Raw genomic sequence first — 26,678 nt, forward strand, 5'->3', positions numbered from 1 at the left:
GGGGACATGTTAAGGATGTGATTTAAAAATGTTTGTTTTATTTTTAAATAACATCGGAAACCTCATACCGGCCGTGGACAAGTTTCCTCAAAAATCCAAAGGCCACTTGGCCTTTTCGCCCGCCCGCCTAACATAAGGTTGGGCGGGCAGGGAAAAATTCACTTTAACTAATTTATTAATGGGCTTAACGGTCCTCTTAATTATCGGTGGGCGCGCTGCCAACTCCCGCGTGTGCCCCCCAGCCATAATATCACGCAAGTGCGCGATGATGGCGGGACACTTGCCCGACGTCATCGTGCGCTATTTCAAGCTCATGCATGTTGGACATCACCTGCATGCCGAGCTAAAAATACAGCCCAAATAAAATTAAAATAGGAAAAATGAGAAAATAGGACTCATCGTGAGGCCAGAAAGAGTTAAGGATCAACTTCACTTTTGGATCTCTTTGTGCAATGGGAAAATAAGGGAGTCCCTTCACTCCCACTCCCAAGGGAAAGGCAGTGCTTAGGGTTGGTGCTGGACACAGGGCAGTAGAGGAAGGAGCAGCAAGGTCAGGGTGAACAGTAGACTGAAGATTATAATCAGTGCACTGATAAAACTAAACGCATCAATACTCTCAATCCTGTCAATCAGGCCAGCCTTGCACTGAGCAATCAGTCCTGTGGTTGGTATTGATACTGCTGCAGGCTGGGCTGATTGGATATTTTGGCTGGCCCAGAAAACGTAGGCATCATAGAAAGTGATCATTTAAATTCCTCTAAACAGGACACAGCCAGAATTAATTTGTCAACAATGGCCCACAGCTGTCTGAAAGATTATCCAACGCGTTCTGAAAAATGTGTAATCCCTTTTTCCGAAGGCTTCTGAAATTAAAAAAGTGAGAGAGATCCATCTCCCAGACAGTGTTTGCTGGGCTGACTGCAAGTCAGAGAGTATGTCCGTGCTGAGGGTGAGGGGGAGAGGGGTTCGTTCTTTAGTGTTACATAGTTTCAGTTTTCTCCATGCTGGTATTTTGATACTCATGAGAAGTGTCAGCCATTTTGGCTTTTTTCCTGCAAAGGGATAAGAAAGAAAAATGATGAATAATGTTGCCTTGCTCAATCAAATGACAAAGGATGAGCTAGGCTGTCTGAAAATAAAAATGGATATATGATTTAAATGGAACAAGCCAAAAATACACAGCAGGTCAGGCAGCATCTGCAGAGTTAACATTTCAGTTCAATGATCTTTCATCAGAACTGGGGGAAAAGTCAGGATTGTAACAGGTTTTGATTAAGTATGGAGGTAGGGTAAAGAGGGAAGGGATGAATGAGCAAAGAGATGGTCTGTTACAGGGTGGAAGGCCAAAGTGATTAAAGGAGGAGCGATTAAAGAGAAAATGGGTGCCCGGTGGAAGGCAAGAGGGGGTGATAATGGGACAAATAAAGAAATGAAAGATGTGTCTAGAGAGCTGACGATGAAAAAAGGCAGAGTCATCACCAACAATTGCTGTCTGAAAAAATAGGAGAGGTGATTATGATGTTAAATTGTTGAACTCAATGTTGGCCCCAATTTTACATGACCTCTCCATCCCCTCCAGGAATATATTGGGAGGTGGGGCTGGGGGTATAAAATCAGATGGGGATGGCAGAGGATTGAAGGTCCTGTTGTCTATTCACCTCTGCTGGTATTTAATCGATGGCAAGGTAGGTGGTGGGCAGCTTATCCCACCTTAGACCAACTGGGGCCCTTAAGTGGCCAGATAATGACCACTTAAGGGCCTCTTCCTGCCACTACTGGTGTTCTACCTGTGGCAGATGGGCATTTCATCAACTGGGGAGGCCACTCAGTTAAATCTGGCAGCCTCCATGTGGGCTCTGTGGGGGTATCCCTCCTGACCGGGTATCCTGTGGCACTCGGAGGCATGCCCCTCAACCCCACCACCCACCACCCCCCACCACCCCCACATCAGTGGAAAGAGCTGCCTCTGTTGGAAGACCACCCGGCTCTTGTGATTGGCCCCTCCCCACCCCTTGCAGGGGCCTCAGTGAGCCCAACTCCAATTATCTGCACTGCAAGACTCCTCCACTGTGGCTGGTCTGGGGACTGCTACATTCTTAGCAGTGGCCACTGCCCCTGGTGGTGCAGCTGGGAGTAAAGAATTCCCAGCCCTTTGATTGGCTAGCAGATCTACGAGGCTGGTCATCCTTCTTCAGGGGGGCGGCAGCCACAACTGCCAGCAAGTAATTAGACAGCAGTTGTAGCTTCCATGGCCTGCAGAGATAGGCTTGCCCCTGACTTTACAGCCAGTGTGCAGGGTTACCAACTTCACGTCAAATCCAGGCTGTTAAGTCTGAAAAGCTATAAAATGTCTAATTAAAAAACTGGGCCTTCAACCATGTCCTTCCCAATGCCTGAATTTTTGCTCTCACTCCTTGCCCTCCCTCCCAGGGCCACCATAGGGCTCCTATTGTCCTCACCTTCCCACCCAGCTGACACCTTCCCATACAAGAGAAGGAGATGCAACACTTACTCTTTTACCTCCTCCCTTCCCACTGTCCAAGGCCCAAAACAGTTCTTCCTGGTGAAAAAGAGATTTACTTGTACTACTTTCACTTTAGTTTCCTGTATTTGCTATTCACCATATGGTCTCCTCTACAATGGGGACACGATGCACAGTGACCCTGAGTTACCGGTTGCATGTCATTTTAATTCTCTGCCACTCTCACTCTGATCTGTCTTCAGCCTCCTTCAGACAGTATTGCTTCTCCTGTGCTTGCATGGGAAGGTGCCATAAGGAGGAATTAAGCATGTTATGGGTGGACCAGGGTCTTGCACAGCACCTTCAGAGTGCTGAAAGGGGTGGGGAAGATATGTTTGTTGGTTGCATCATACTGGAGATGGTGCAAATGGTGGAGGATAATCCATTGAATGTGGAGGTTGGTGGGGTGGAAGGTGAGGACAAGGGGAACCCTATCATGGTTCTGGAAGGGGTGAGTGCAGCACAAAATGGGATGGAGACAGTTGTTTGCCCTGACTCTTAGCCAGGTACCTTACAGCCTTCCAGAATCAACAATATCAGATCATATCCATTGCTCCCATTTTCAGACAGCAGCTGTGGGTAATGATTCTGTTGTTGCAATATGGCTCCCTTCTTTTTCACTTGTCCCATTACCACCTCCATCGCCTTGAACCATCAGCCCTTTTGTCAATTAATTTTCTCTAACTTCCACCATGTTGTGTCTGTTCTTTCATCCCCTCCCCTTTTCCCTTTCTCTCCATCTGCTTAAAACCTGTCAAATCTTTATTTTTTTCACTTCTAATGAAAGGTCATTGACCTGAAAAATTAGTTTGGTTTCTCTTGCTGCAGATGCTGCTTGGTCTGGTGAGTATTTCCAATTTTTTATGCTTTTATTGCAATCATCCAGCATCCACAGTATTTTGCTTTCCTCTGGTTGTAAGCAAATAATATTGTACTCTTAAAATGATCAAAGTACCTATTCCATTCACCTAGCACCTAGGATCTTTAAAAGCAACAAGGAATGAAAATAATGAAGCCTTAAGCAATATTTTTGGACCAAATTCTTAAGGATTGGATAGCAGCTGATAGAACTCTTATTTTTGAAAGGGTCAGGATAAACTTTCTTCCATTTAACTCTTAATAGGGTTGCTTGACAGCCTATACTCACACAGTCACACTAAGACATACCGCTTAAACCAGCTGCACTCATACGGAAGGTTCTCTTTAAAGACCACTGTGCTCGCTCCAAAACCAGGGCAAGATAGCACACCTTGTTGCATCACATGTCTTTTGCCATCCTGGGAACTTGTGTAGAGTCATTAAAGGCCCATATGAATGCTGCATGGTACTTGTATGCTGGCCAATTGTATCACCATGACAGGCCATAAGAAACCATTTCATCAATCTCTTTATGATTGCAGACAAAACAAGTCTACACATAGAAGGAAGTGTTTGCAAACTGAAGAGGCCACATCAAATCTCAGGTCTTCAACACTCCTGGAAGAATTCCTGGATGTAAAGGGCCAACACTATGTAGTCTCAATTGGAGACGCAAGGCACTAAACATTTCCTTGTGCCCTGAGCTAAAAAACACCTCTTCACCCTCCACCTGCCAGTGGGTAGAAGGAATACACATTCAGCTAAACCATCCTAAATGGGAGGGGGAGGCAATTAATATTCTCATCCTTGTTTTCAATGTTGTCCATAGCCTTGCCCCCTCCCTCTCTCTATATAACCCTCTTCAGTCTATAACCCTCCAAGATCTCTGCATTCCTCCAATTTTGACCTCTTACGCATTCCTGATTTCCTTTGCTCCACAATGGCAGCTGTACCTTCAGCTGCCTGGGCCCGAAACTTTGGAATTATCTCTTTAAACCTCTCCACATCTCTACCTCTCCTCCTCTGAGGTGCTCCTTAAATCCTTTGATCTTTGATTAGGGCTACACTGCCCTAATGTCCCCTTCTGTGACTCCATGTCAAATTTTTGTCTGAGTAGACTCCTTTGAAGCACCTTGGGATATTTCACTATATTAAAGGAGCTACATAAATGCAAGCTGTAGAAAACTGAAATTTGAAGCAAAAGTAAAACTGCAATCTAATCAAAATGCGCAATGACTGTAAATACAAAAAAAATGTGCTGCCCAAGAAAATCTGCTAATTCACCGCAAAAGGTCAAGCAGTGCAGCTTTAACAGTACTTGTGGTGGCAGCACCCTGAAAGATGACACTCAGTGATAGGTTCACAGCTAGGCCACAACATATAGTAATTCCTGGGGCAGCCAGCACCGACATTTGACCCGAAAGAAAAGCCCTGAGAGTCACTGCAACACCAGTGCAGGCCTATTGGGGTCAGTGTAAAATGGACATAAGGCACTGAAATTCCAAAGGAAAGTGGACGTGGTACCAGAGGTGGGCGAGCCCGCAAATTTCCCATAACTGGCTGACATGCCACCATTGTCCCACTTCTGGCCAATTTACATTGAGACTGGGTTGCAGGGTTCGAGGGCGGGGGCGTGGGGGGGTTAGTGGGGAGGGGGTGTTGGAGCGATGGTTACCCTTTAGCCAGTGGAAGGTAGCCAATTAGGTCAAATAAATTGCACATTGTCAGAAACTGTCTGGAATGTTCCAGATAACGGATGGACTCCCTGCTGAGGTCAAGGCCCGGCCAATGAATTGAGGTAACTTCCTGGTGGCAGACCAGGGGCCTATCAATGCTTTATTGATTTTAACCCTATCTCCCCCCAACAGCCATGAATGCCAGAAGGTTACAACTGAAGCTTCTGGCTGTCCTGTGGAGGGGTTCCGTCTCTACAAAGACAGTGTAGCAGCTGTGGCCACTATTTATTTTTAATTTCTGAAAAAGCCTTCAAAGAGTGCCTCCACTTTGAGGTGCCCTCTCTTTCCCCTACCCACATCGGCAGCTCCCATCTTTCACAGTGGGGCCGCTGATCTTTCTGCTGGAGGGGGGTGGGTCCCATTGGCTCTCCAGCCTTGAGAGCCCACCTACCGTTCTTAATTGGACCCGGCTGCCAGACTTCTTTGAAAATTGTCCTCTGGGTCCCTGAGCTAATTATTTTGGGTTCCCAACCTGTATTTCCTCCCAACAGCAGGATTGAAATCCAGGTACAAAATTTTCACCCAAGGTCTCTGTGCCCACTTTTCTGCTCCACTGATGGTTGGTTTTCTGCCTCCCTCTGTCCCAGGTTTTCTGCACCCTCTTCGCCTGCTCCCATTTCCATTTCCTGTGCCAGTTTTATGATTCCTTCTGGGCTCAGTTTTCCTTTCCCTCTGCATCTCTCAGTTTTACGATTACTGTATCTGTGCCACCAGAAACGGATGCAGTATTTAAATTCCAAGAAGATGTTATGCCATGAACAAATTATATCAGTCATGTCGACTTCCTCCTCCCTTATTTCACTAGGTTGATACCTCTATTAAATGGCTGAAAAGGAAGCTGATACAAGTTAGGTACTGCTGTCAGTCCCCATTCCCAGACTTTGATGAAGAGCTAGGTAAGCGGGGTTAGTTTATGAATAATAAATGGGTTTGTCAAGCATAATAGTTTTATCCTGTGGCTGGTGCACCTGGCAGTTCACATTAGGACCATGGATGAGTCACCTGTGGAATTCATGATCTAACTTACAGACTTCATTTGGCTAGACAAGCGTCTGAAAGACACCGAACTCATCACCACTCTTAACAGTCTCCAAACAAATCACGGAGGGGCCCACATAAGCAGAGTTCCCATTTGTCCAAAACAGACTGTGCACACACAACCCCCTCCTCTCACCCCACTTAGATAAAGAACCTAGGCAGGGGTTTAGCACGAACTAATGCATAGTACAACCAAGGGTTAAAAGTATTCCTGCCTGCCCAACAGTGTCTGCACTTCAAAGTGAGTAATTTACTGGCTGTGAAACATCTTGGACTACCCTGAGGATGAGGAAGCTCCATATTTGTTTTTTCTCTTACTCACCTTGGGCACAATATTCTCCCCATTGATCTCCCCATTTGGCTGCAATACTTTCAGTGCAGGGAAGTTATTTCTGAACCAGTGGAGAAGTGTTTCAAACTGGCCATCTGTTATCTCCATATGATTAATGAACAACATTTCAGCAAACACAGAATTACAGTCAGCTCATAAATGTTAAATGTGATGATAGTGTATGATATTATTTCATTTATTCCCCATTGATTTATGGTATATACAGGAATATTATAGTCTGTTAAAGTCATCTTTCAATGTATTACTCTCCTTAAAGCAGACAGCCCTGCTAATGGCCTCATGATTAAAGTATAAAACTGGGCTGTACTAACAGTAAAGTCTTAGGTTCAACCCACAGTCAGTAATGATTTAACTGGGGCAACAGCTCAGGCTCTAGACTTGTCCTCAGTGGTCTGGGATGGGAGAGGGAGGGACAGGATCTCACCCGTGATCACTAACCAGTGACCCCAGTGGAAACTACACACGTGGACATTACAGGAGATCGGGGTCAGGTTTGGCTGTGGTGCCCCCAGTGATTAAATAGCACATCAGATCACACGTTTCTAAACTCACACATAAAGAATGGGAAAGAAGGTAAGGTGGAGCAAGGTGGCCTGTGCGTACTCCAGAACAAATCAGTACCACCAATAGAAGTAGAAAATCCTCCTCTTCTTTGATGCTTGGCATTGAATCACATGGTTCTAGCAGAGTTCACTCTGGAAATGAGAAGAACTGAGCATGGAAGGAAAACTGTATGAGAATAACCACAGACTGCATTTATATAGTACATTTCATAGCGTCAGAACATCCCAAAGTGTTTTACAGCCAATGAAGTACCTTTAAAGTGTAAACATCATTGTTCCATGTAATGCAGCAGCCAATTTATGCACAGCAAACTCACACAAACAGCAACGGGGTACTGATCAGATAATCCATTTTAATCATCTTGGTTGAGTAATAAATGTTGGCCAAGACACCAGGGAGAGCTCCCTTGTTCTTCTTTGAACAGTGCTATGGGAGCCTGTGGTCTTAGTTTAACATCTCATTTAAAAAATGATCTGGCAACACTTCAGCACTCTCTCAGTACTGCACTGAAGTCTCAGGCATAGGAATGGAAACCATGGCCAGAACTTTTATGGCCCTGTTAGCATCGGGTGTCATCGGCGGGCGGGGGGAGGGGGGATGTGAGAAGGAAAAAAAAACTTGGTTTCACGCCGGCGTGAAAGCACAATGGGATCATCCGATGGTGACCGCCATGGCGGAATGCCAATCCCACTGGAGACCGGTGTGAACCTGATTTGCATCCCACTGATGGGGAAGGCCCAACCAGAATCGTTCCCCCTAAGCCAGATTTACCATTATGCCGGTGGGAAAACACATCAGCCCAGAACACGTCTGGACAAATGTGACATGCAGAAGTTGGGACTAACCAGTAGGGCCTTGCTCAGATTGCAGACATCCAAGGAGCAGAAGATGCTGGAGCCCGACAGCTCACCAGACCCTGAAGGAACATGTGCATCGCATGCTGGGTATATTCTCATGCACTTGGCTCCGCCGTGAAGCAGCTCACGGAAGGTGGGAGTCTCCATTGGTGATTGGAGTCTGCTTCGGAACATCATGGTCTTGCCATGGGCTGCTATGGATGATCAGTGAGGGGGAGGAAGAGGAAGGTCCAGCTGTGAGTGGGAGAAGAAGGTCCAAGGTGTGACTGGGAGAGGAAGATGTTTTAGGGAGTGGGAAGGGGTGAAGTTGGGAGGGGGGGAATGAAGGTATTGTGGAGGGTGAGGTTAGAATGATGCAGGTGGGAGTACGGGGGTGGAGGGTGTAATGGGGGGAGAATGTGGCAACTGAGGAGGTAGGTGTATGGGGGAGGAAAGTGCAAGGAAAGGAGTTCTGAGGGGGCAGACTTTAGGGGAGGAAGGGCTTTGGGGAGAGGAAGGACTTCGGGGGGAGGAAGGAGTTCGGAGGGGGGAAGGAGTTGGGAGGAGGCAGGAGTTCGGAGGGTGGAAGGAGTAAAGGTGGAGGAGGGAGTAAGGGAGGGATGTCCAGTTGAACGTGCAAGGGAGGGGTCTGTGGAGTCAATAACGGCCTCCTGGGGAGCAAACTGAGAGTGGGGCATGGTAGGAGGGAATGGTGAGTATGAGAGAGTGCAAAGTGAGCCAGAAGGGTGGGAGGCTGAGGATGCGAGGTTAGCTGTAGATGGGATGGCTAGTGTTATTGGTGGGGACTTGGAGGCAGATATGGACCCTGGTGTTGGGAAGGAGGAGGCCGGGGAGGTCAATGTGGATGGCGGTGAGATTCTCAGGCAGGTAGGGAATGTGCACGATCACCTGGACATCCTGGAAAGAAAAGGGTTTGAGTTGGTAGGTGATGGTGGGGAGGTGGAAGGTGATGCCAGGGGGTCAGCATTGAGGGGGGAAAGGGCATGAGTGACTGTGGGAGGGGAAAGGACAGGGGATCTGAGCAGAAACGTGATGACTACCATTTTTCTCAGCTCGAACGTGAGCGGAGCTTCATGTTGGACGGGCACAGGTGCTGCATGGGAGTGCAATGGGTGGGTTGCGATGCAGGTCAGCTCAGATGGACAGCTGAAAGAGAACCCCAGCAGGCAGCATTGAAAATGCTCAGGACAGTGAGATGAGCGTGATGGAGGAAGGATCCATGTGCGTAGGAGAGTGCTTGCACAAGGTTCCAAAATGCCCTGCTGCACACACACTTTTCCCTCCAGAATCACTCGCGGTCTGGCTGCGTGTAGCTGAACTGTTAATAGAGGGGGAATGTGGGGGAGGACTCACAAAGCCTGTAAATGAAGCTGAAAGACACCATTACACTTTATTCAATGAAAATGAATATATTTTCAGATTATAAAATGCCAACCACTTGTGATCAAAAATTCCCAACTTTTCTAGGCCTTCCACTTCTTTTAGCTGCTGCCCTGACATCCGCAGCATGGGTGGAGACAGCCTATGCAATGGTTGGCCCTGTTGCCTCTGGTGACTTTGGCGTACGTCCTCTGGAGATTCAAGGCCTTGAGGGCCCTGGCTTGCTTTGGCTGTCCTCCTGTGGGCCAGCTGCTCCTTCTGCAGTGGTGCAAGATGAAATTGAGGGAGTCACAGAGAATGGACACCCGGAGGGAGAGAACAGTCTCAGATTCCTGAGTAGATGACCCAGGGGGGTCCAGCTGCCGCTCCTCCTCCCTGAGGTCCATGGTCTGACTCCTTGAGAGGAAAGAATACCTGGAGAGACATCGAGGTGCCCCATTTCCTTCTCGTATTTTCACTGCAGGAACTCATCCATGGCTACCACAATGGAGTGCAGGTCTGCACGCATCTCCGCGTTCTGCTGGACCATGATCTCCATGGCTTCCGCCATCTTTCCCATGGAGACCTCCATACACACACATGTGGGCACCACTTCATCAGAGAGCAGGCAGACACCCTCCAACTCGCATACCACTCTGTTGAGGGCTTCCAACAGCTCTGCATGATGTTCCCCCACCTTCTGCTAACTCTCTACAATGAGCTGCAAGGCTGAATCTAGAGGCTCGATATCTGACTCGAGCCTCACAGATGCCTCTTCTCTAGCAGTCCTCCAAGTGCTGGGTAGATCGGCTGAACCTAACTCCTCCTATTGTGAACACATGTCTGTGCTCCAGTGACCACCAGATTGTGAACACAAGTCTGCTCTAGATCTAGATCCCACAGAGGTATGTGTCTCTGCGCTGGTGGAGGGTGTGGGTAGGCGCTGAGATGGATCGTCCAGACTGCTTATTTCCAGGCCCAGGAGCAGGTTCACTAGGAGGTCCCCCTCCCTCCAGGCCCCCCTCTACCCCGGGTGCCCACAGATCAGAAGCGTAGGGCTGAAGTGCAAAAGGCAGGCTGTTTTATCCCCCACCTGATTTTCTTTCCAATTAGAGTCACAACTGCTAAAGGCCAAATACACCCCCTTGGAGTCTTATCTTGAGTATCTTTTATAAAATATAATTTTTGGCAAGAAAGTTCACTATAATGCCCGGGAATTTCCTTAGAGCTGCTATACTCAGCAGCCGTTACTTTGCCAGAGGTGAGATGTCAAGCGCATTTACCTAACAGTGAGTTTATAAATGTATACTTATCAAAAAGTATACCATCAGAAAGCTGAGTGGTGTAGGCCCGATCTGCCACCATTTATGAGAATAACCCTTAAATGAGAGTTAGGCCCCTCATTAGCATATTCAAGGGCCCTAGCGCTTATTTCAGGCAAACACTAGGGGCTCCTGGAAAAGTATCCTTAATGATATGGTAATGCAGGCACAGATTGGGAGTAGAACATTAAGCCTTAAAATTAGACCATTCTACATACATTTTCCACAATGAAAATGGGCAGGACGGGAATGATGATACCAAGGTATCTGCTGCTTCATAATATCTACTGTTGAGTGGATATAGACATAGAACTGTTATTAAATGCCAATGAGCAAACGGACTGCTGGATTCACTTTGTATATAGCCAGTCAGCATTGCTGCTGGCCACTTGCTTCCCGCCCACTCCACTCAGATGACAGCGGGACCTGGGTTCCCATTTCCCTCTTGTTTGCTCTTTACCTGCTACTCCCTGGGATTGCCTGGTAAAACCTTTTGCTAGGCCGAGGTTGGCATAGGAAATCCCTAAATAATACAAATTAAGGAAGAGTACCTAGAGGGGTCTCCCTCAATCTTTCACCTGCTCAAGGCCTCAGGCCTAGTCAGCCCTTCAGTGGACAATGTCTTTAATCCTGGAGGCCCTGCAGTCTCTTTAATTTTTCTTCTGGTCTCTTCTGGTACTATTTCCATGCACTTCCAGTTGGCCTCCCACATTCCACCCTCTGTAAGCTTGACGGCACATCCAAAATTCTGCTTCATGTGTCCTTACTCGCACCATGTCTTGTTCACCTATCATCCCTGTGCTCACTGGCCTACATCGGTTCCTAATTTAAATTTTATTTTATTATTCTTCCATGGCATTGCTGGTTAGGCCAGCATTTATTGCCCATCCCTAATTGCCCTTGAGAAGGTGGTAGTGAGCTGTCTTCCTGAACCACTGCAGTCCATGTGGTGTAGGTAAACCCCCAGTGCTGTTAGGGAGGGAGTACCAGGAATTTGACCAAGCAACAGTGAAGGAACAGCGATATATTTCCAAGTCCAGGATGGTGAGTGGCTTGGAGGGGAATCTCTAGGTAGTGATGTTCCCATGTGTCTGCTGTCCTTATCCTTCTAGGTGGTAGGGGTCGTGGGTTGGAAGGTGCTGTCTCAGGAGCCTTGGTGAACTCCTGCAGTCTCCTCCAGCCCTACAACCCTCTGGGATATCTGCACTGATCTAATTCTGGCCCCTTCAGCATCCCCAATTTTAAACCCTCCACCACTGTTTGCCATGCCATTAGCTGCCTCGGTCCTAAGCTCAGGAACTCCCTCCCTAAACCTCTCGGTCTCTCTTTCATCTTTAAAACCTACCTCTTTGACCAAGATATTGGCTCTCTGCCCTCCTATCACCTTATGTGGGCTCATTGTTTAATTTTGCTTTACATTAACAATTCTGTGAAACATGTTGGGATGTTTTATTATTGAAAGGTGCTATATAAATTGCTGATGTTATTGTAGGAGTGGCCTTTTGCAGCACCATCTGGGAGGTTCTGGGGCCTGCTAGCAGGCTTCCCTTTGAAAATTCTGTCATGAATACATACCGACCCCCACCAAGGAGACTGTCTCAGGGTCATAGTCTGTTCAGAGGCCTAATGCCTGTTTCAGGCAGCCGCCTGCAGAACATCTGACGTCAATATGGTGTTAGATTTAAAGTAAGCTTCTTTGAGCAAAGTCCTGTAAACATTTGGTCTTTTTTACCCCGTCTTCCATCTGGTAACTGGGCAGAATGATGACCAATTTCTAACCCAAAAACCTTAGCATTATTTAAGAGACAATTGAATGCTGGTTTGAGATGAATAAGGAAAAAATAAGAGAATGAAAATAGGGACGTTTGCATTTCTGGACTGCTTTAGAAACTTTTTAGAAACAGTTAAAGTCACTTTAGACAAACACATTGGCCGGTTAACGCATGAACAATAAAGTTAACCTGTTCCTTGACTGTGTTGCTTGGGTTATGAATGTCTAGCTAATGGTCATCAAGAGACCGCTCTGCTGTTCTTTGGAAAGTGTCGCTGCATCTATTATATCCACCTGAACCACTGGGAACTTAGTTTAACGGCCACTTCCAAGACAGGCTGAAGTACCTTCCCAGCCTGTATTTTACTTATGACAGGCCCCCTCATTATGTGTGCATAAACAACCCCCTCCGACCCCTCCACACCCCCTCCCGCCCACCCACACCCCCGCCCCCCTGCCCCCACCTCACCTGTAAACCCACTGTATGGTCCAGGTAGAATCCACAGCACCAATAGCCTCAGTGTATTTTTGCCTTCTTCCTCTTGAACCAGCTCTAGTGTATAAAAGGGGACAGAGATACTCGGGCACTTGCCAAAAGGTTTTAAAATAATTCCACTTGATATTTCCCCTGTAAAGCATTCCTACCGAGAGTCCAGGGCCAGAAGCCTAGAACCAAGCCCTGGAACACAATGGAGAGATTCTGCTGTTCTGCAATAGGGGTGTTATTTCCCATTTTGTCAGACAACAGTTTGTGCACACACTCATCTCTTTAGATTAAAGGATACTCAATACACCTTGATGTAGGTTTTGTCCAACAATTGAAAGCTATTTCCTGCCAGGGAGTCTGTTTACAGTACAAGTCTCACAGTGCAATCCTTTTATCAGGCCATTTTACATCTGTGCTTATGGAATATCCAAATGGTTGCCGTTGCCTTGCAATAGAACCCTCATTGTCATTTAGTTTTAAAGTCTGGGAGGTGCATTTTCTTTTTGGAGCAGTGATTTATTGCTGATTAGACAGTGCATCAATGTCAGCAGTCTGTCTCCACTGTCACCACTCCTTCTGAGTGAATCTGGAGGGGCCAGCAGAGTCAAGCCTGATGCTTGTCCTCATTCACTGTCCACACAAGTGCACTTTCCAGCAGGAATTCCTGGCCACCGCTAAGGAATGGAAACACTGGACGATTTCTCAACTCCCCCCGCTAGCCTAGGGAAAATGAAACCCCTCTATGCTCAGCTGAGGTCAGGGGTCAGAGTTTCAACGTGGACTTGATAACCCAGCACCTGCATAAATCCCATGTCCCAATCTCATGCCCAAGCTGCATCGCTCTTGCGATGCTATTTATAAATTCAAGTAGCCTAATTGGGCAGCAGGTGGGAGCTGCCTACCTGGTGCCAATAGGGCAGGCGGCAGCCATGATGGGGCCTGCTATTGCCTTGCCAGAGGGTGTAGGTGGCCCACTTGAGGGCAGGCAGTATCCACAGCAATAAAAGTGGCCACGCAGCCTGTGGGTCAAGCGCTGGAACTGATGCAAGGAAGTCCAGCAAAGGTCAGTTTTAAATAAATGAAGGGAAAGTTTCTGATAGCCCCCATTGAATGCAAGAGCTATAGCGCAGCCATTCTTGTTGATGGTGATCTTTTCATAGGATGTCGCTGGTTTGTGTTGACCTGCCCGCTTTTTGAGGACAACCACCACTCCTTTTCCATCAGCTGCTGGCTCTACACCTACAGTTTTGCGGTGAATAAGTCCATTGTAACAGAAAGAGTTTCTGGACTTCAAGTTGTTGGCGAAGATTCTTTCGGTAGTTGTTCTTATGGATGATGTATTGCAAACTGTTCAGGTTAGCGGCAAGAGCTATACGCTATACACAAATGTGCACCAGATTGTTTGGGTTCACCGAATTAAAGGTTCAAATGCGAACTCACAGGCTCCTTAACAAGCTCATTAAGGAGCTATGGGGGTCATTCCCTGTTCCTTCCCCGGTGTCCCTTTGAAAATTCAAAACTGACCCAGAAGGGTCATGATCCTGAGACTACCTCTGGAACCCTGACTTTTGAATCCTCCCCGCACCTAGGACCTTTTGAAAATTAGGTCCCTGCTTTCTCAGCACCATCCCAGGAATCAAACTGTGGGCTTCCATGGTGTGTATGACTCAAATTGGGGTTTTATTCCTGCCCACTGAGCCATTTAGGTTCACCAAATTCTTTCCTGGAATGGAGGGATTGCCCTATGAAAAATTATTTAATAGACTGGGCTTTTATTCTTTGGAGTTTAGAAGAACGAGAGGTGACCTCATTTAAACATATAAAATTCTCACAGGGCCTGACAGGGTAGATGCAGAAAGATATTTCCCCTGAACGGGAGTCTAGAACAAGGGGACACTGTCTCAAAATAAGGGGCAGATCATTTAGGACTGAGGGGAGGAGGAATTTCTTCACTCAGAGGGTGGTGAATCTTTGGAATCCTGGCCCCAGAGGGCTGTGGAAGCTCAATCACTGAGTATGTTCAAGACTGAGATTATTAGATCTCTACATTTTCTAAAAATTAATTCATGGGATTAGAGCATCGCTGGCTAGGCCAGCATTTATTGCCCATCCCTAATTGCCCTTGAGAAGGTGGTGGTGAGCTGCATTCTTGAACTGCTGCAGTTCATGTGGTGTAGGGAGGGAATTCCAGGATTTTGACTCAACACAGTGAAGGAACAGCGATTTATTTCCAAGTCAGGATGGTGAATGGCTTGCAGGGGAACTTGCAGGTGGTGGTGTTCCCATGTATCTGCAGCCCTTGCCCTTCTGGATGGTAGCAGTTGTGAGTTTGGAAGGTGCTGTCTCAGGAGGCTTGGTGAGTTCCTGCAGGGCATCTTGTAGAAGTTGCACGTTGCTACCACTGTGTGCCAGTGGTGGAGGGAGTGAATGTTTGTGAACGTGGTGCCAATCAAGTGCGTTGCATTGTCCTGGACGGTGTCAAGCTACTTGAGTGTTGCAGAAGCTGCACTCATCCAGACAAGTGGAGAGTATTCCCTCACACTCCTGACTTGTGATTTGTAGATGATGGACAGGCTTTGGGGAGTCAGGTAGTGAGGTACTCACTGCAGGATTCCTAGCCTTTGATCTGCTCTTGTAGCCACAGTATTTATATGTCTGGTCCAGTTCAGCATCTGGTCAATGGTAACCTCCAGGATGTAGATAGTGGAGGATTTAGTGATGGTAATGCCATTGACTCTCATGGGCCGATGGTTAGATTCTCTATTGTTGGAGATAGTCATTGCCTGACACTTGTGTGGCATGAATGTTATTTGTCACTTGTCAGCCCAAGTCTGGATATTGTCCAGGTCTTCCTGCATTTGGACATGGACTGCTTCAGTCTTTGAATAGTCGCGAATAGTGCTGAACATCGTGCAGTCATCAGCGAACATACCCCCACTTCTGAACTTATGATGGAAGGAAGGTCATTGGTGAAGCAGCTGAAGATGGTTGGGCCGAGGACACTACCTTGAGGAACTCCTGCAATGATGTCCTGGAGCTGAGATGATTGACCTCCAACAATACAACCATCTTCCTTTGTGCTATGTATGACTCCAACCAGCAGAGAGTTTTCCATCCGATTCCCATTGACCAGGGTTCCTTGCTGCCACACTTGGCCAAATATTGCCTTGATTCAAGGCTAGTCACTCTCACTTCACCCCTGGAGTTCAGCTCTTTTGTCCTTGTTTGAACCAAATGAGGTCCGGAGCTGAATGATCCTGGTGGGACCCAAGCAGAGTGTCAGTGAGCAGGTTACTGCGAAGCAAGTGCCACTTGACAGCACTGGTGATGACACCTTCCATCACTTTACTGATGAGAGTAGACTGATGTGATGGTAATTGGCTGTGTCAGATGGGCCCGGTTTTTTGTGTACAAGACATACCTGGGCAATTTTCCACCTTGCTGGAGATATGCCAGTGTTGTAGCTGCACTGGAACAGCTTGGCTAGGGGCACGGCAAGTTCTGGAGCACAAGTTTCCAGTACTATTGCTGCAATATTGTCAGGGTCCATAGCCTTTGCAGTAACGAGTGCATTCAGCCATTTCTTGATATCACGTCGAGTGAATTGAATTGGCTGAAGGATCTGTGATGATAGGGACCTCCGGAGGAGGCCAAAATGGTTCATCCACTCGGCACTTTTGGCTGAAGATTGTAGCAAGTGTGTCAGCCTTATCTTTTGCATTGATGTGCTGAGCTCCTCCACCATTGAGGATTGGGATATTTGTGGAGCTGCCTCCTCCAGTGAGTTGTTTAATTGTCCACCACCATTCACAACTGGATGTGGCAGGACTGCAGAGCTTAGATCTGATCCGTTGGTTGTGGAATCACTTAGCTCTGTCTATCACATGCTGCTTCTGTTGTTTGGCATACAAGTAGTCCTGTGTTATAGCTTCACCAGGTTGACTCCTCATTTTTAGGTGCTGCTCCTGGTGTGCCCTCCTGCACTCTTCATTGAACCAGGGTTGATCCCCTGGCTTGATGGTAATGGTAGAATGGGGGATATGCCGGACCATGAGGTTACAGATTGTGTTTGAGTACAATTCTGCTGCTGCTGATGGCCCACAGCGCCTCATGGGCGCCCAGTCTTGAGTTGCTAGATCTGTTCAAAAGCTATCCCATTTAGCACAGTGGTAGTACCACACAACACGATGGAGGGTATCCTCAATGTGAAGATGGGACTTCATCTCCAGAAGGATTGTGGGGTGGTCACTCCTACCAGTACTGTGATGGACAGGTGCATTTGCAACAGGCAAGTTGGTGAGGATGAGATGTAGTATGATTTTCCCTCTTGTTGGTTCCCTCACCACCTGCTGCAGACCCAGTCTAACAGCTATGAACTTTAGGACATGGCCAGCTCAGTCTGTAGTGGTGCTACTAAGCCATTCTTGGTGATGGACATTGAAGTCCCCCACCGAGAGTACATTCTGTGCCCTTGCCATCCTCAATGCTTCCTCCAAGTGTTGTTCAACATGGAGGTGAACTGATTCATCAGCTGAGGGAGGGCGGTACATGGTAATCAGCAGGGGGTTTCCTTACCCATATTTGACCTGATGTTATGAGACTTCATGGGGTCCAGAGTCCATGTTGAGGACTCCCAGAGTAACTCCCTCCCTTTAAGTTAGTAAAATGTCACAGAGGTGTTTCAGAAGAGTGTTATCAAACCAAATTTTACACACAGACATATAAGGAGATATTAGACCAGATGTCCTAATGCTTAGTTAAAAAGGTAGGTTTTAAGAAGCATTTTAAAATAGGAGAGGGGGTTGAAATGGTTTAGATCAGCAATTTCAGAGCAATTAAAGCCATGGCAGCTGAAGGCATGACCTCTACTTGGGAAGCCATTAAAATCTGGTGTGTACAACTGGTGGATTGCAGATATCTCGGAGTGTTATAGGATTAGAGGAGATTACAGAGATAGGGAGGTGGGGGGGAGGGGTGCAAGGCCATAGAGGGCTTTGAAAACAAAGATGAGAATTTGGAGGTGTTGCTGGACCTGGATTGAATGCTGGTCAGTGACAAAGGGGTAATGGGTGAACAAGACTTGGTGTGCATTAGGTTCAAGCCAGCATAAGTTTGGATGAGCTCAAGTTTATGGAGGGTGCAAGGTGAACATTGACATAGTTGAATCTAGAGGTGACAATGGCACGGATGAGGGTTTCAGCAGCAGGCAACTAGTGAGGGGAGGGCAGTACGGATCACTAAAATGACCACTAGAACTGAGCTCCACACCCCCATTCCCCCACCTCCAATATAACTGGGAGGAGCAGATACAGAAATGGAGTGAGTGCACCAATTAGATTATAAAACTCTCTTTATCCATAAAACAAATTACGAAAATGGAAAGGATACCACAACATAGGAAACCTCACCTTTTGCCAAGTCAAAAAAAAAACCAAACAAAAGTGGAATCATGTGGAAAGAATGGAAAAGCCAGGGTTGTTCTCCTTAGAACTAAGAAGGTTAAGAGGAGATTTAATTGAGGTGTTCAAAATTATGAAGGGGGAACAGTAGAGAAGTTAAGCAGAAACTTACAGGAGAATTGATAACCAGAGGACACAAATTTGAGATAATTGTCAGAAAAACCAGAGGGGGGATGAGGAGATTTTTTGTTCTTTACACGGCGAGTTGCTGTGACCTGGAGTGTATGGCCTGAAAGGGCCAGATTCAGTGATAACTTTCAAATATATATTTGAAAAGCAAAAATTTTGCAGGGCTGTAAGTAAAGCTAGGGCAGGGGATGGAATTACTAGGGTAGCTTTTTCAAAGAGCTGTCAAAGAAGCGTTGAGCGGTCTCCCTTTCTGCAGTGTGACTCAATGGTTTGGGTCCTAATCTTGGCTTTGCTGCTTCTGAAAACCTAACAAGATAAAACCTCAACATTACTAGACAAAGAATTAGTCAGAACAAGAACAAAATAACAGACATCAGAAGGCTGGCATTCCTCTCCCCTATCCTCAAGTCAGGTCCCAGACAGGTCAATGCACCCATAGAGTGGGCAGAACACTTAACTTCCCTACCTGGGATCATAGGTGTAGCTTTGTTGAACCCCTAGCCCAGGGCAGGGGCTTGTGCTAAGAATGAGGGGCAGAAACAGGGGCCTAGGTGTATTTTTGGCTACTGAAAGGGACTTTCTTGAGACAGATAGTTTACTTCTGGATTCTTTGGTCTGAGAATGATACTGCTGCAAATCCCATTGTCAGCTTTTCAGGGATTCCCCTGTGATTGGACATGAAAAGGCAGCGGGGCTGGAAGTCCAGGAATGCCTTCTCCTGCCTTATGAACAGGAACATTGGTCCTGTAGGAAGAGGCCCTGAAAGGCCCATTCAGAGAACCCCAAGAGATGCCTGGGCAGTGTAGAAGGGTTGGAGACTTGATGCAGTTTTCTTCTGTGTGCTTGGAAACCGTGCGGAGGAAAAATAGCTCAAGTTTCAAGAGTTTGAAGCCCACTCAAAATCCAGACCATTTGACCCAAAATCCCCCTGTCACCCCCTTGGAGGCTAAATATTGAGTGTTTTAGTTGGTCACTTCCTTCACCAAAGATCCCATTTAACATCAAAAAAGCAACAATACCCTCATGATAGAGCAATCTGAATGTGAGCAAGGGTTGGCCGAGGCTGGGGTGGATGGGAGCAGTGGGGGAGTAATACATCAACTGTTTGGGTGGTGGTGGGGAGGGGTGTAATGTATCAACAGGTTGGTCGGGGTGGTGGGGGGGAATGTTGCAGGGAGGCATCAATAGATTGGGGTTTTATTGTAATTTGGAAAGCCAGGGGGTACCTTTTCTTCTGCAGTGAGTTGTATGATCTAGAATGCAGTGCTTGAAAAAAAGTGAGAAGCAGATTCAATAATCTCTTTCAAAAGTTAAATGAATATTTGAAAAGAAAAAAATTGCAGGGCTATGGGTAAAGAGCAGGGGAATGGGATTTACAGGATAGCTCCTGCAAAGGGCCAGCACAGGCATGGTAGGGCAAATGGCCTCCTACTGTTCTGTTTCATTCTATGATTCCATGATTAAAAAATAGGAAATTTCTGTCACTCATACACAAGTTATAAAGAGATGGCTGTGAAAGCTAGCAGCTCACCTTCAATCTGAGAATTTCAGGAACAGGTAGAGGCACAGAAACAAACATTGAAAAAGATGTGGAGACAGATGCTGTGAGGATTATGAAAAGCTCCCATTGCCTTTTGGACACTGTGCCCTGCATCATCTGCTTATTCCTGTAGTTCAGTTCTTACTGAAGCTCATAACATGCCATACCCATGAGGAAAGCCTGTGTCACACAATACCGCTTCCTTAGACTGTCAGACACAAAAGAGAATCCATTCCATGTTTATAGGGTAGGGATTGCCCATCCCCGACCAAAAAGTCCGTCAGCACTACACCCACCAGAAGCCTGACAGCCCCACAGCGATAATATGATGGAGGTAGCCTCAATTGTTTCAGAATGGACTTCAGCCCCCATCTTGGAGGAAATCCCGCCCTACATAGCTGCCAGCCAATCTGAATGACTATAGGAGCATAGGAACAGAAGTAGGCCATTCAGCCAGTCAAGCCTGCTTCACCATTCAATTAGATCATGGCCGATTATCTACCTCAATACCACTTTCCCACGCTCCATATCCCTTGATGTCATTAGTATCCAGAAATCTATGGACTTCTGTTTTGAACATACTCAATGATTGAGCTTCCACAGCCCTCTGGGGCAGAGAATTCCAAAGATTCACCACCCTCTGAGCGAAGAAATTCCTCCTCATCTCTGTCTTAAATGGTCTACCCCTTATCCTGAGATTATGTCCCCTGGTTTTAGACTCACCAGCCCGGGGAAAATATCTTTTCTACATTTAGCCTGTCAAGCCCTGTAAGAATTTTGCAAGTTTCAATGAGGTCATCCCTCATTCTTCAAAACTCTAAGGAATACAGATCCAGCCTCCCCAATCTCTCCTAATAAAGCAATCCTACCATCCCAGGAATTAATCTGTTGAACCTCCGTTGCACTTCCTCTATGGCAAGATAAGGAGACCAAAACTGCACACCATACCCCAGGTGAGATCTCACCAAGGCCCTGTACAACTGCAGCAAGACATCTCTACTCCTGTTCTCAAATCCCCTCGCGATGAAGGCCAACATACCATTTGCCTTCCTAATTGCTTGCTGCATCTGCATGCTAACTTTTAGTGACTCATGAACAAGGGCACCCAGGTTCCTTTGGACACCTACTCTTACCAATCTCTCATCATTTAAGAAATATTCTGCCTCTTTGTTTCCACCAAAGTGAATAATTTCACACCATTCACATTATATTCCATCTGCCATGTTCTAGCCCATTCACTTAGCCTGTCCAAGTCCTCTGGAAGCCTCCTTGCATCCTCCTCACAACTTTCATTCCAACCAGAATAAAAGTAAAATACTGCGGATGCTGGAAATCAAAGAAAAACAGAAAATGCTGGAAAAACTCAGCAGATCTAACAGCATCTGTGGAGAGAGAAAAAACAGAGTTAACATTTCAAGTCCTTATGACTCTTCTTCAGACTCTTCTGAAGAGTCATAAGGACTCGAAACATAAACTCTATTTTTTTTTCTCTCCACAGATGCTGTTAGACCTGCTGAGTTTTTCCAGCATTTTCTGTTTTTTTTTCATTCCCACCAAGTTTGGTGTCATGAGCAAATTTGGAAATATTACAATTGGTCCCCCACATCCAAATCTTTGATATATTTGTGAACAGAATGGCAGCTCTGCAGTCTCAGCAGCACCCAGTTCAAGCAGTGGCACTGCTGGGGCTACAGGTAGTCCACAAAGATGAAGAAGTGATGAATCCCAGACTTCAGGTAAATGGATTTTGGTCGGGCCTGTTTGGCCAGGGGAAGAGGTGGGTGGGGGCTTGGGTTTTAGAGGGCTATGGGGAGGGATAAAGGGGAGGTATGATATTTGGGAGGGATGTCCCCGATGGGCACAGGAAACTCCGCCCACAGGAGGTACCCCTCTCTTCCTGCCCAACAGCAGCCTGCGCAGTGAAAGCTGCTGGCTGCCCACCTTGCCCCCACCTTCCCCTGCCGCACATGTTATAGCGGCGGAAGCAGAATAGGCCCAAGGAGGGGTTGCCTGGTGCTAACAGGGGGTTGTATAATTCACCCCATTGTTTTCTTCTTAGAGGATCTAAGGTGAAGGCTCCAAGTATCACAGCGCAAGACCCGAACCCAAAAAGAACAAGGGGGGAGATGAATCCAATAGCTGTATTTGGATGATGCAAAGTGTGAAGCTTAAAGACTATAGATTGCAGGTGAAAAGAATGACGAGGGAGGCAAGGAGTTACATAGATGTAGTCCAAGGAAGAATGAGCTAGAGGAGATCGTATTATGAATCTTGATTTCAATGCAGGGAGGAGGAAAAGAGTGCAGGATGTTTTGATGAAAACAAATGAGAGAGTGACTCAGTAGTGAGCAAGCCGTAAAGTTGACAGCTTCGCCAGTGAAAGATAAATATACAAGCCCTTTTACAACCAGTTATTCTATTTGTGACCATCCAGATTCGGGTTTTTAAAGCATTGTTTACCTAATTCCAGTCAGTGTGCCTTGTCGCGCACACTCTGGCAAATGCTATGGTCCAACTCTCTGATATCCCAATGCAATTTCAAACTTTGCCACAATAGCAATAAGATCTGGTACTTCTCATGGTGCTGCTCCAGGTTCCTAGTTTGACATTAAACCTGTACATAAGTTTCAAATTGACGACTCATTGTCAGGATAGCAAGAGAAACTATTTCCTCTGGTAGGGGAATCTAGAAGAAGGAGGCCTAACCTTGAAATCAGGTCTGGGCCATTCAGAATGATGTCAGGAAGCACTTCTTCATGCAACAAGTAATGGAAATCTGGAATTCTCTTGCCAAAAAGCTGTTCAGCTGGAAGCCAATTGAAAATTTCAAAACTGAGATTGGTAAATTTTGGTTTGACGAGGGTATTAAAGGGTGTGAAACCATGGCAGGTAAATGGAGTTAAGATCCAGATCAGCCATAATCTAATTGGATGGCAAAACAGGTATGAATGACCTACTCCTGTTCCTGTGCTCTTATGTAAAATGAGTTGTTGCCTTTACTATGGGTAAAGGGCTTCCATTTACAGCATGGCCTTGACATAACTCAACAAGTATATAGGCCAATACTTGCACATGGCTGTTTAAGCCCACACCCTGAGTTTCCTGCACACATCTCAGCTGAGCGGAAGCTTTGAATTTAAAGATGGACGCATACTACACTGATTTTTGTAGCAACAGGATTTTAAAGATATTTTTAAACTGTCAAAAATTAGCAAATTGACCATTTTCAGCACAGTAACAGGTGTGACTCCCTGGCCTGGATTTAGCAGAGAAGAGATGGTGCTCACTGCTGATCTCAATAAAAGCTGCCCACAAAGATTGAGTGGATTTTGGAGCATAGCTTTCTTCTATTCCAACATGAATTTGAATTTGGAACCATTTATAGGGTTTCTGTTAAGTCCAGCAACAGTGCAGGCAGCAGGCAGGCTGACCAATCAATTAATTTGAAGAATTCTCACAGGCAGCAAAGCAGGGAGCAAAAGGTAGGGGATATGGTTCACATGTTAATCACTCCTGAAAGTGAAATAAAGATTGGGACATACAGGAGGGATTAAAGGAGAAAGTGAAACATCATAAACAAGCTTTAAAAAATAAAATAAAAATTATTTATGACTTTAAAAATCATCCAATTTTTAAACGTTCTTCTGATGGAATTGCACTCTGCGTTTATAGAATTACTTTCTCAAGGCCAGAGAGGTTATTTGGCAATAACTATTGTTTATTATGCTATTAAAAACTCAGTTACTCCTGACTGAACAAGGCTTAACATCTTCATTAAGTGTTTTAACAGTGAGAGTATTGTGTAAAATTTGAAGCTCGCGCCAAATCAGTGATTTTGTGTTGATTGCATGTCTGAAGACTGCAACAGTGCATATGGTGGAGGAGCAGGGTATCACAGACAGTAACTTTTGGGTTTTCATGTTTAACTGCACATATGTGGATGCCTGAAGTTGCTGTCAGTCTTACGCAGTAATATGATGACAGTTTGTCATTATTACCGCAAATTCCAAGTCAATTTAATACTCCTCAAAGACAGACTCTCAATGGGCAGATGAAACATCGAGGAGTGAACCTCTGCCATTCCGGGTTTCTGGAACTCTTCTGGCAAAGTTACAGGAGACATCTGTTTCAGTCTCCCTGTGGAGACTCACACTCCACCTTCCGCAAAGGATTTTAAAAAAGATTCATCATCAATGTCGTTTGGTTTTATTCTACACTATTTCAGTTGGCTTTGAACAAGGACAGGGGTGGTCATTTTAACTTTGGTTGCGAATGCAAAGCAGGCAATATTGAATTTACAGCCCGCCGCAGACAGCGTGTGTTAATGTTCCCTTTCACTGACTTCAGTCCATAATGGGAGACAATCTTCTTCTGAATGCAAGGCATAGAGAAATCGTAAAGCTGTCCTTTTTAAAAAGCAAGGCATGCCTAGTGCAAAAAGCAAGCCTTTCACTGCCCCACCCTCCAGTGTTCCTTTGCTCTGAGAAGCATCGAAGGTAATTCGATAGGGTAGATAGAGAAAAAACTATTCCCTCTGGTGGGGGAATCCAGAACCAGGCAGCATAACCTTAAAATTAGAGCTAGGATGTTCAGGGGTGATATTAAGAAGCAAGAACACAGTAGGAGCAGGAGTAGAGCACTCGGCCCATCAAGTCTGCTCTGCCATTCAGTACCGCCATGGCTGATCATGGGCTTCAAGTCTATTTTCCCGCCCACTTCCCATACCATTAATTCCCTGATGGAGCATCCACAACCCTTTGGGGTAGAAAATTCCAAATATTCACAATCCTTTGAGTGAAGTAATTTCTCTGCATCTCAGCTCTAAATGATTGGCCCCTTATCCTGAGATGGTGCCCCAGGTTTTAGATTCCCCAACCAGCAGAAACAATCTCAATATTCACCCTATCAAACCCCTTCAGAATTTTGTAGATTTCTACTAAGATTGCCTCTCATTCTTCTAAACTCCAGAGAATAAAAGCCCACAAGCACTTTTTCTTAAAAAATGCTAGTGGAAACCTGGAACACTCCCCCCAAAAATGTTAAGGTTAGGGCAGTTGAAAATCTCAAAACTGACATTGATAAATTTTGGTTAGGCAAAGGTTACAAAGCCAAGGCAGGTAGATAGAGTTAAGACACAGATCGAATATGATCTAAGTGAATGGCAGAACAAGTCCAAGGGGCAGAAAGACCACTTCCCATTCCAATGTTCCTGACTCTGCATTCCCTCCAGTTCAGACCTCTTCTGCAGCCCTGACTTCTTTCACCCAACCACTGCGTCCTACCTGCCTTCCTGTGCGTTTGCACAGCTTCCCTAAGTGGCAAGTTCATGTTAAGCTGCCCGGTCTCACCAATGTTAGAAATATGAAGGAAATCCAGCAGATGACCTGATTTCCTTTATAATAAGTGCCAAGTTGGAGGGAGACCGCCTCAGGACACCTCATAGAACTCACCAGAATTCAAATCCTCTCAGGTTGGCCAATTCAAAACTAAAGTTGCACTGCGCCTTGTGCATCAATGAGCTGTACAGACACAAAAGCTGCGGTATAATTGTCCAAGAGATTCATTCCAACGCTACAGCAATCCAAACATAACATAGACATGGTGCACTGCAGCTAAATAATGGGTTTGGATTCAGCGGGATTTAACTCCTAAGGGCTTAGAAATCAAGGGCAGAATTTTGAGTTCAGCGGGCGGGTGCAAACGGTGGGCGCAAACGGCGGGCCTGCGACTGGCTGGGAAACGCGATTTCACACTGGCGGACCAATTAAGGCCCACCCAGTGTGAAACGCAGCTCTCAAATGGTTGGGCGGGGGCAGGTGCCTGTTGGCCGCTGGGTCCAATGGTGACCCGGCAGCCAGTTTAAAATAGGCACATGCAGCCCCTTGAAGGCTGCCATGGAAGAATGTCTCTTCTGTGTTTTCAATATTCAAGTTATGGAGTCGAGTGTGGCTGGACACGGCAGGCAGGAGGGCAGGTGGGCACTCGGCCACCCCGCTTTTCAGATGAGTGCCTCGCGGTCCTCCTGAGATGGGAGGAGGCAGCCACCAGACCTCACAAAAGAGGGCATGAGAGGAGGTTGCAGCACTGGTTAGCAGCCATCACATGATGCAGCACACATGGGTGCAGTGCCAGAAGACATTCAATGACCTGCTGAGCTCTGGAAGGGTGAGTACCATATCGGCATGGGTCCGTGTACAGAAGTGTTAAAGTGTGTCCACTCCCCCCCATGAAGGTCAGGGGTGTTAGAGTCTGAATGCCAACTGTCAATGACGCTGGAGCTGGCCAAGGGGGTGAGCCCTGGCTGCTTGGACTGAGTGACTTGTGGCTTGAGGGCCACGACTCGGATGTGCTCTGCCAGGTGTTCCTCAGCTGGGGTTGGCCAGGCTGCAGTGGTGCTGCAGGTAGACAGTGGACATATCAATGCTCCTCTGTCCTTTCAGGAGAAGATGAGCCATAACCAATGAGAGGGCACGTACAGGCAGAAGCTCACCCAACCTGCTGCTGCTGACCAGGTTCAAGCAGGTTGCCCTGGAGCTGGAGAGCCGGCATGCTCCCCATGCAACTGGGCATGGAGAGATGGGGGTGCCAGACAAAGGTAAGAGTACAGTGCACAGAGGTGAGAGTTTCAGATTGTGCAACCATATAGTGCAGTCTCTTCACTGATGGGATCCTCAAACCTGGAGTC

General features: G+C 46.5%; 1 protein-coding gene across 1 annotated transcript in view; it reads right to left on the reverse strand.

Annotated features, from left to right (window-relative positions):
- The window catches only part of susd2 (sushi domain containing 2), a 148,142-nt gene that overhangs the window by 17,969 nt on the left and 103,495 nt on the right, over positions 1 to 26,678 (reverse strand). The window contains exon 15 of the mRNA XM_041203058.1: positions 984 to 1,052. Coding sequence (XP_041058992.1) covers positions 984 to 1,052 — 69 coding nt within the window. The remainder of the gene's footprint in view (positions 1 to 983; positions 1,053 to 26,678) is intronic.

Source organism: Carcharodon carcharias, chromosome 13 (assembly GCF_017639515.1).
Source record: "Carcharodon carcharias isolate sCarCar2 chromosome 13, sCarCar2.pri, whole genome shotgun sequence".
In the NCBI taxonomy this organism is placed as follows: Eukaryota; Metazoa; Chordata; class Chondrichthyes; order Lamniformes; family Lamnidae; genus Carcharodon; species Carcharodon carcharias.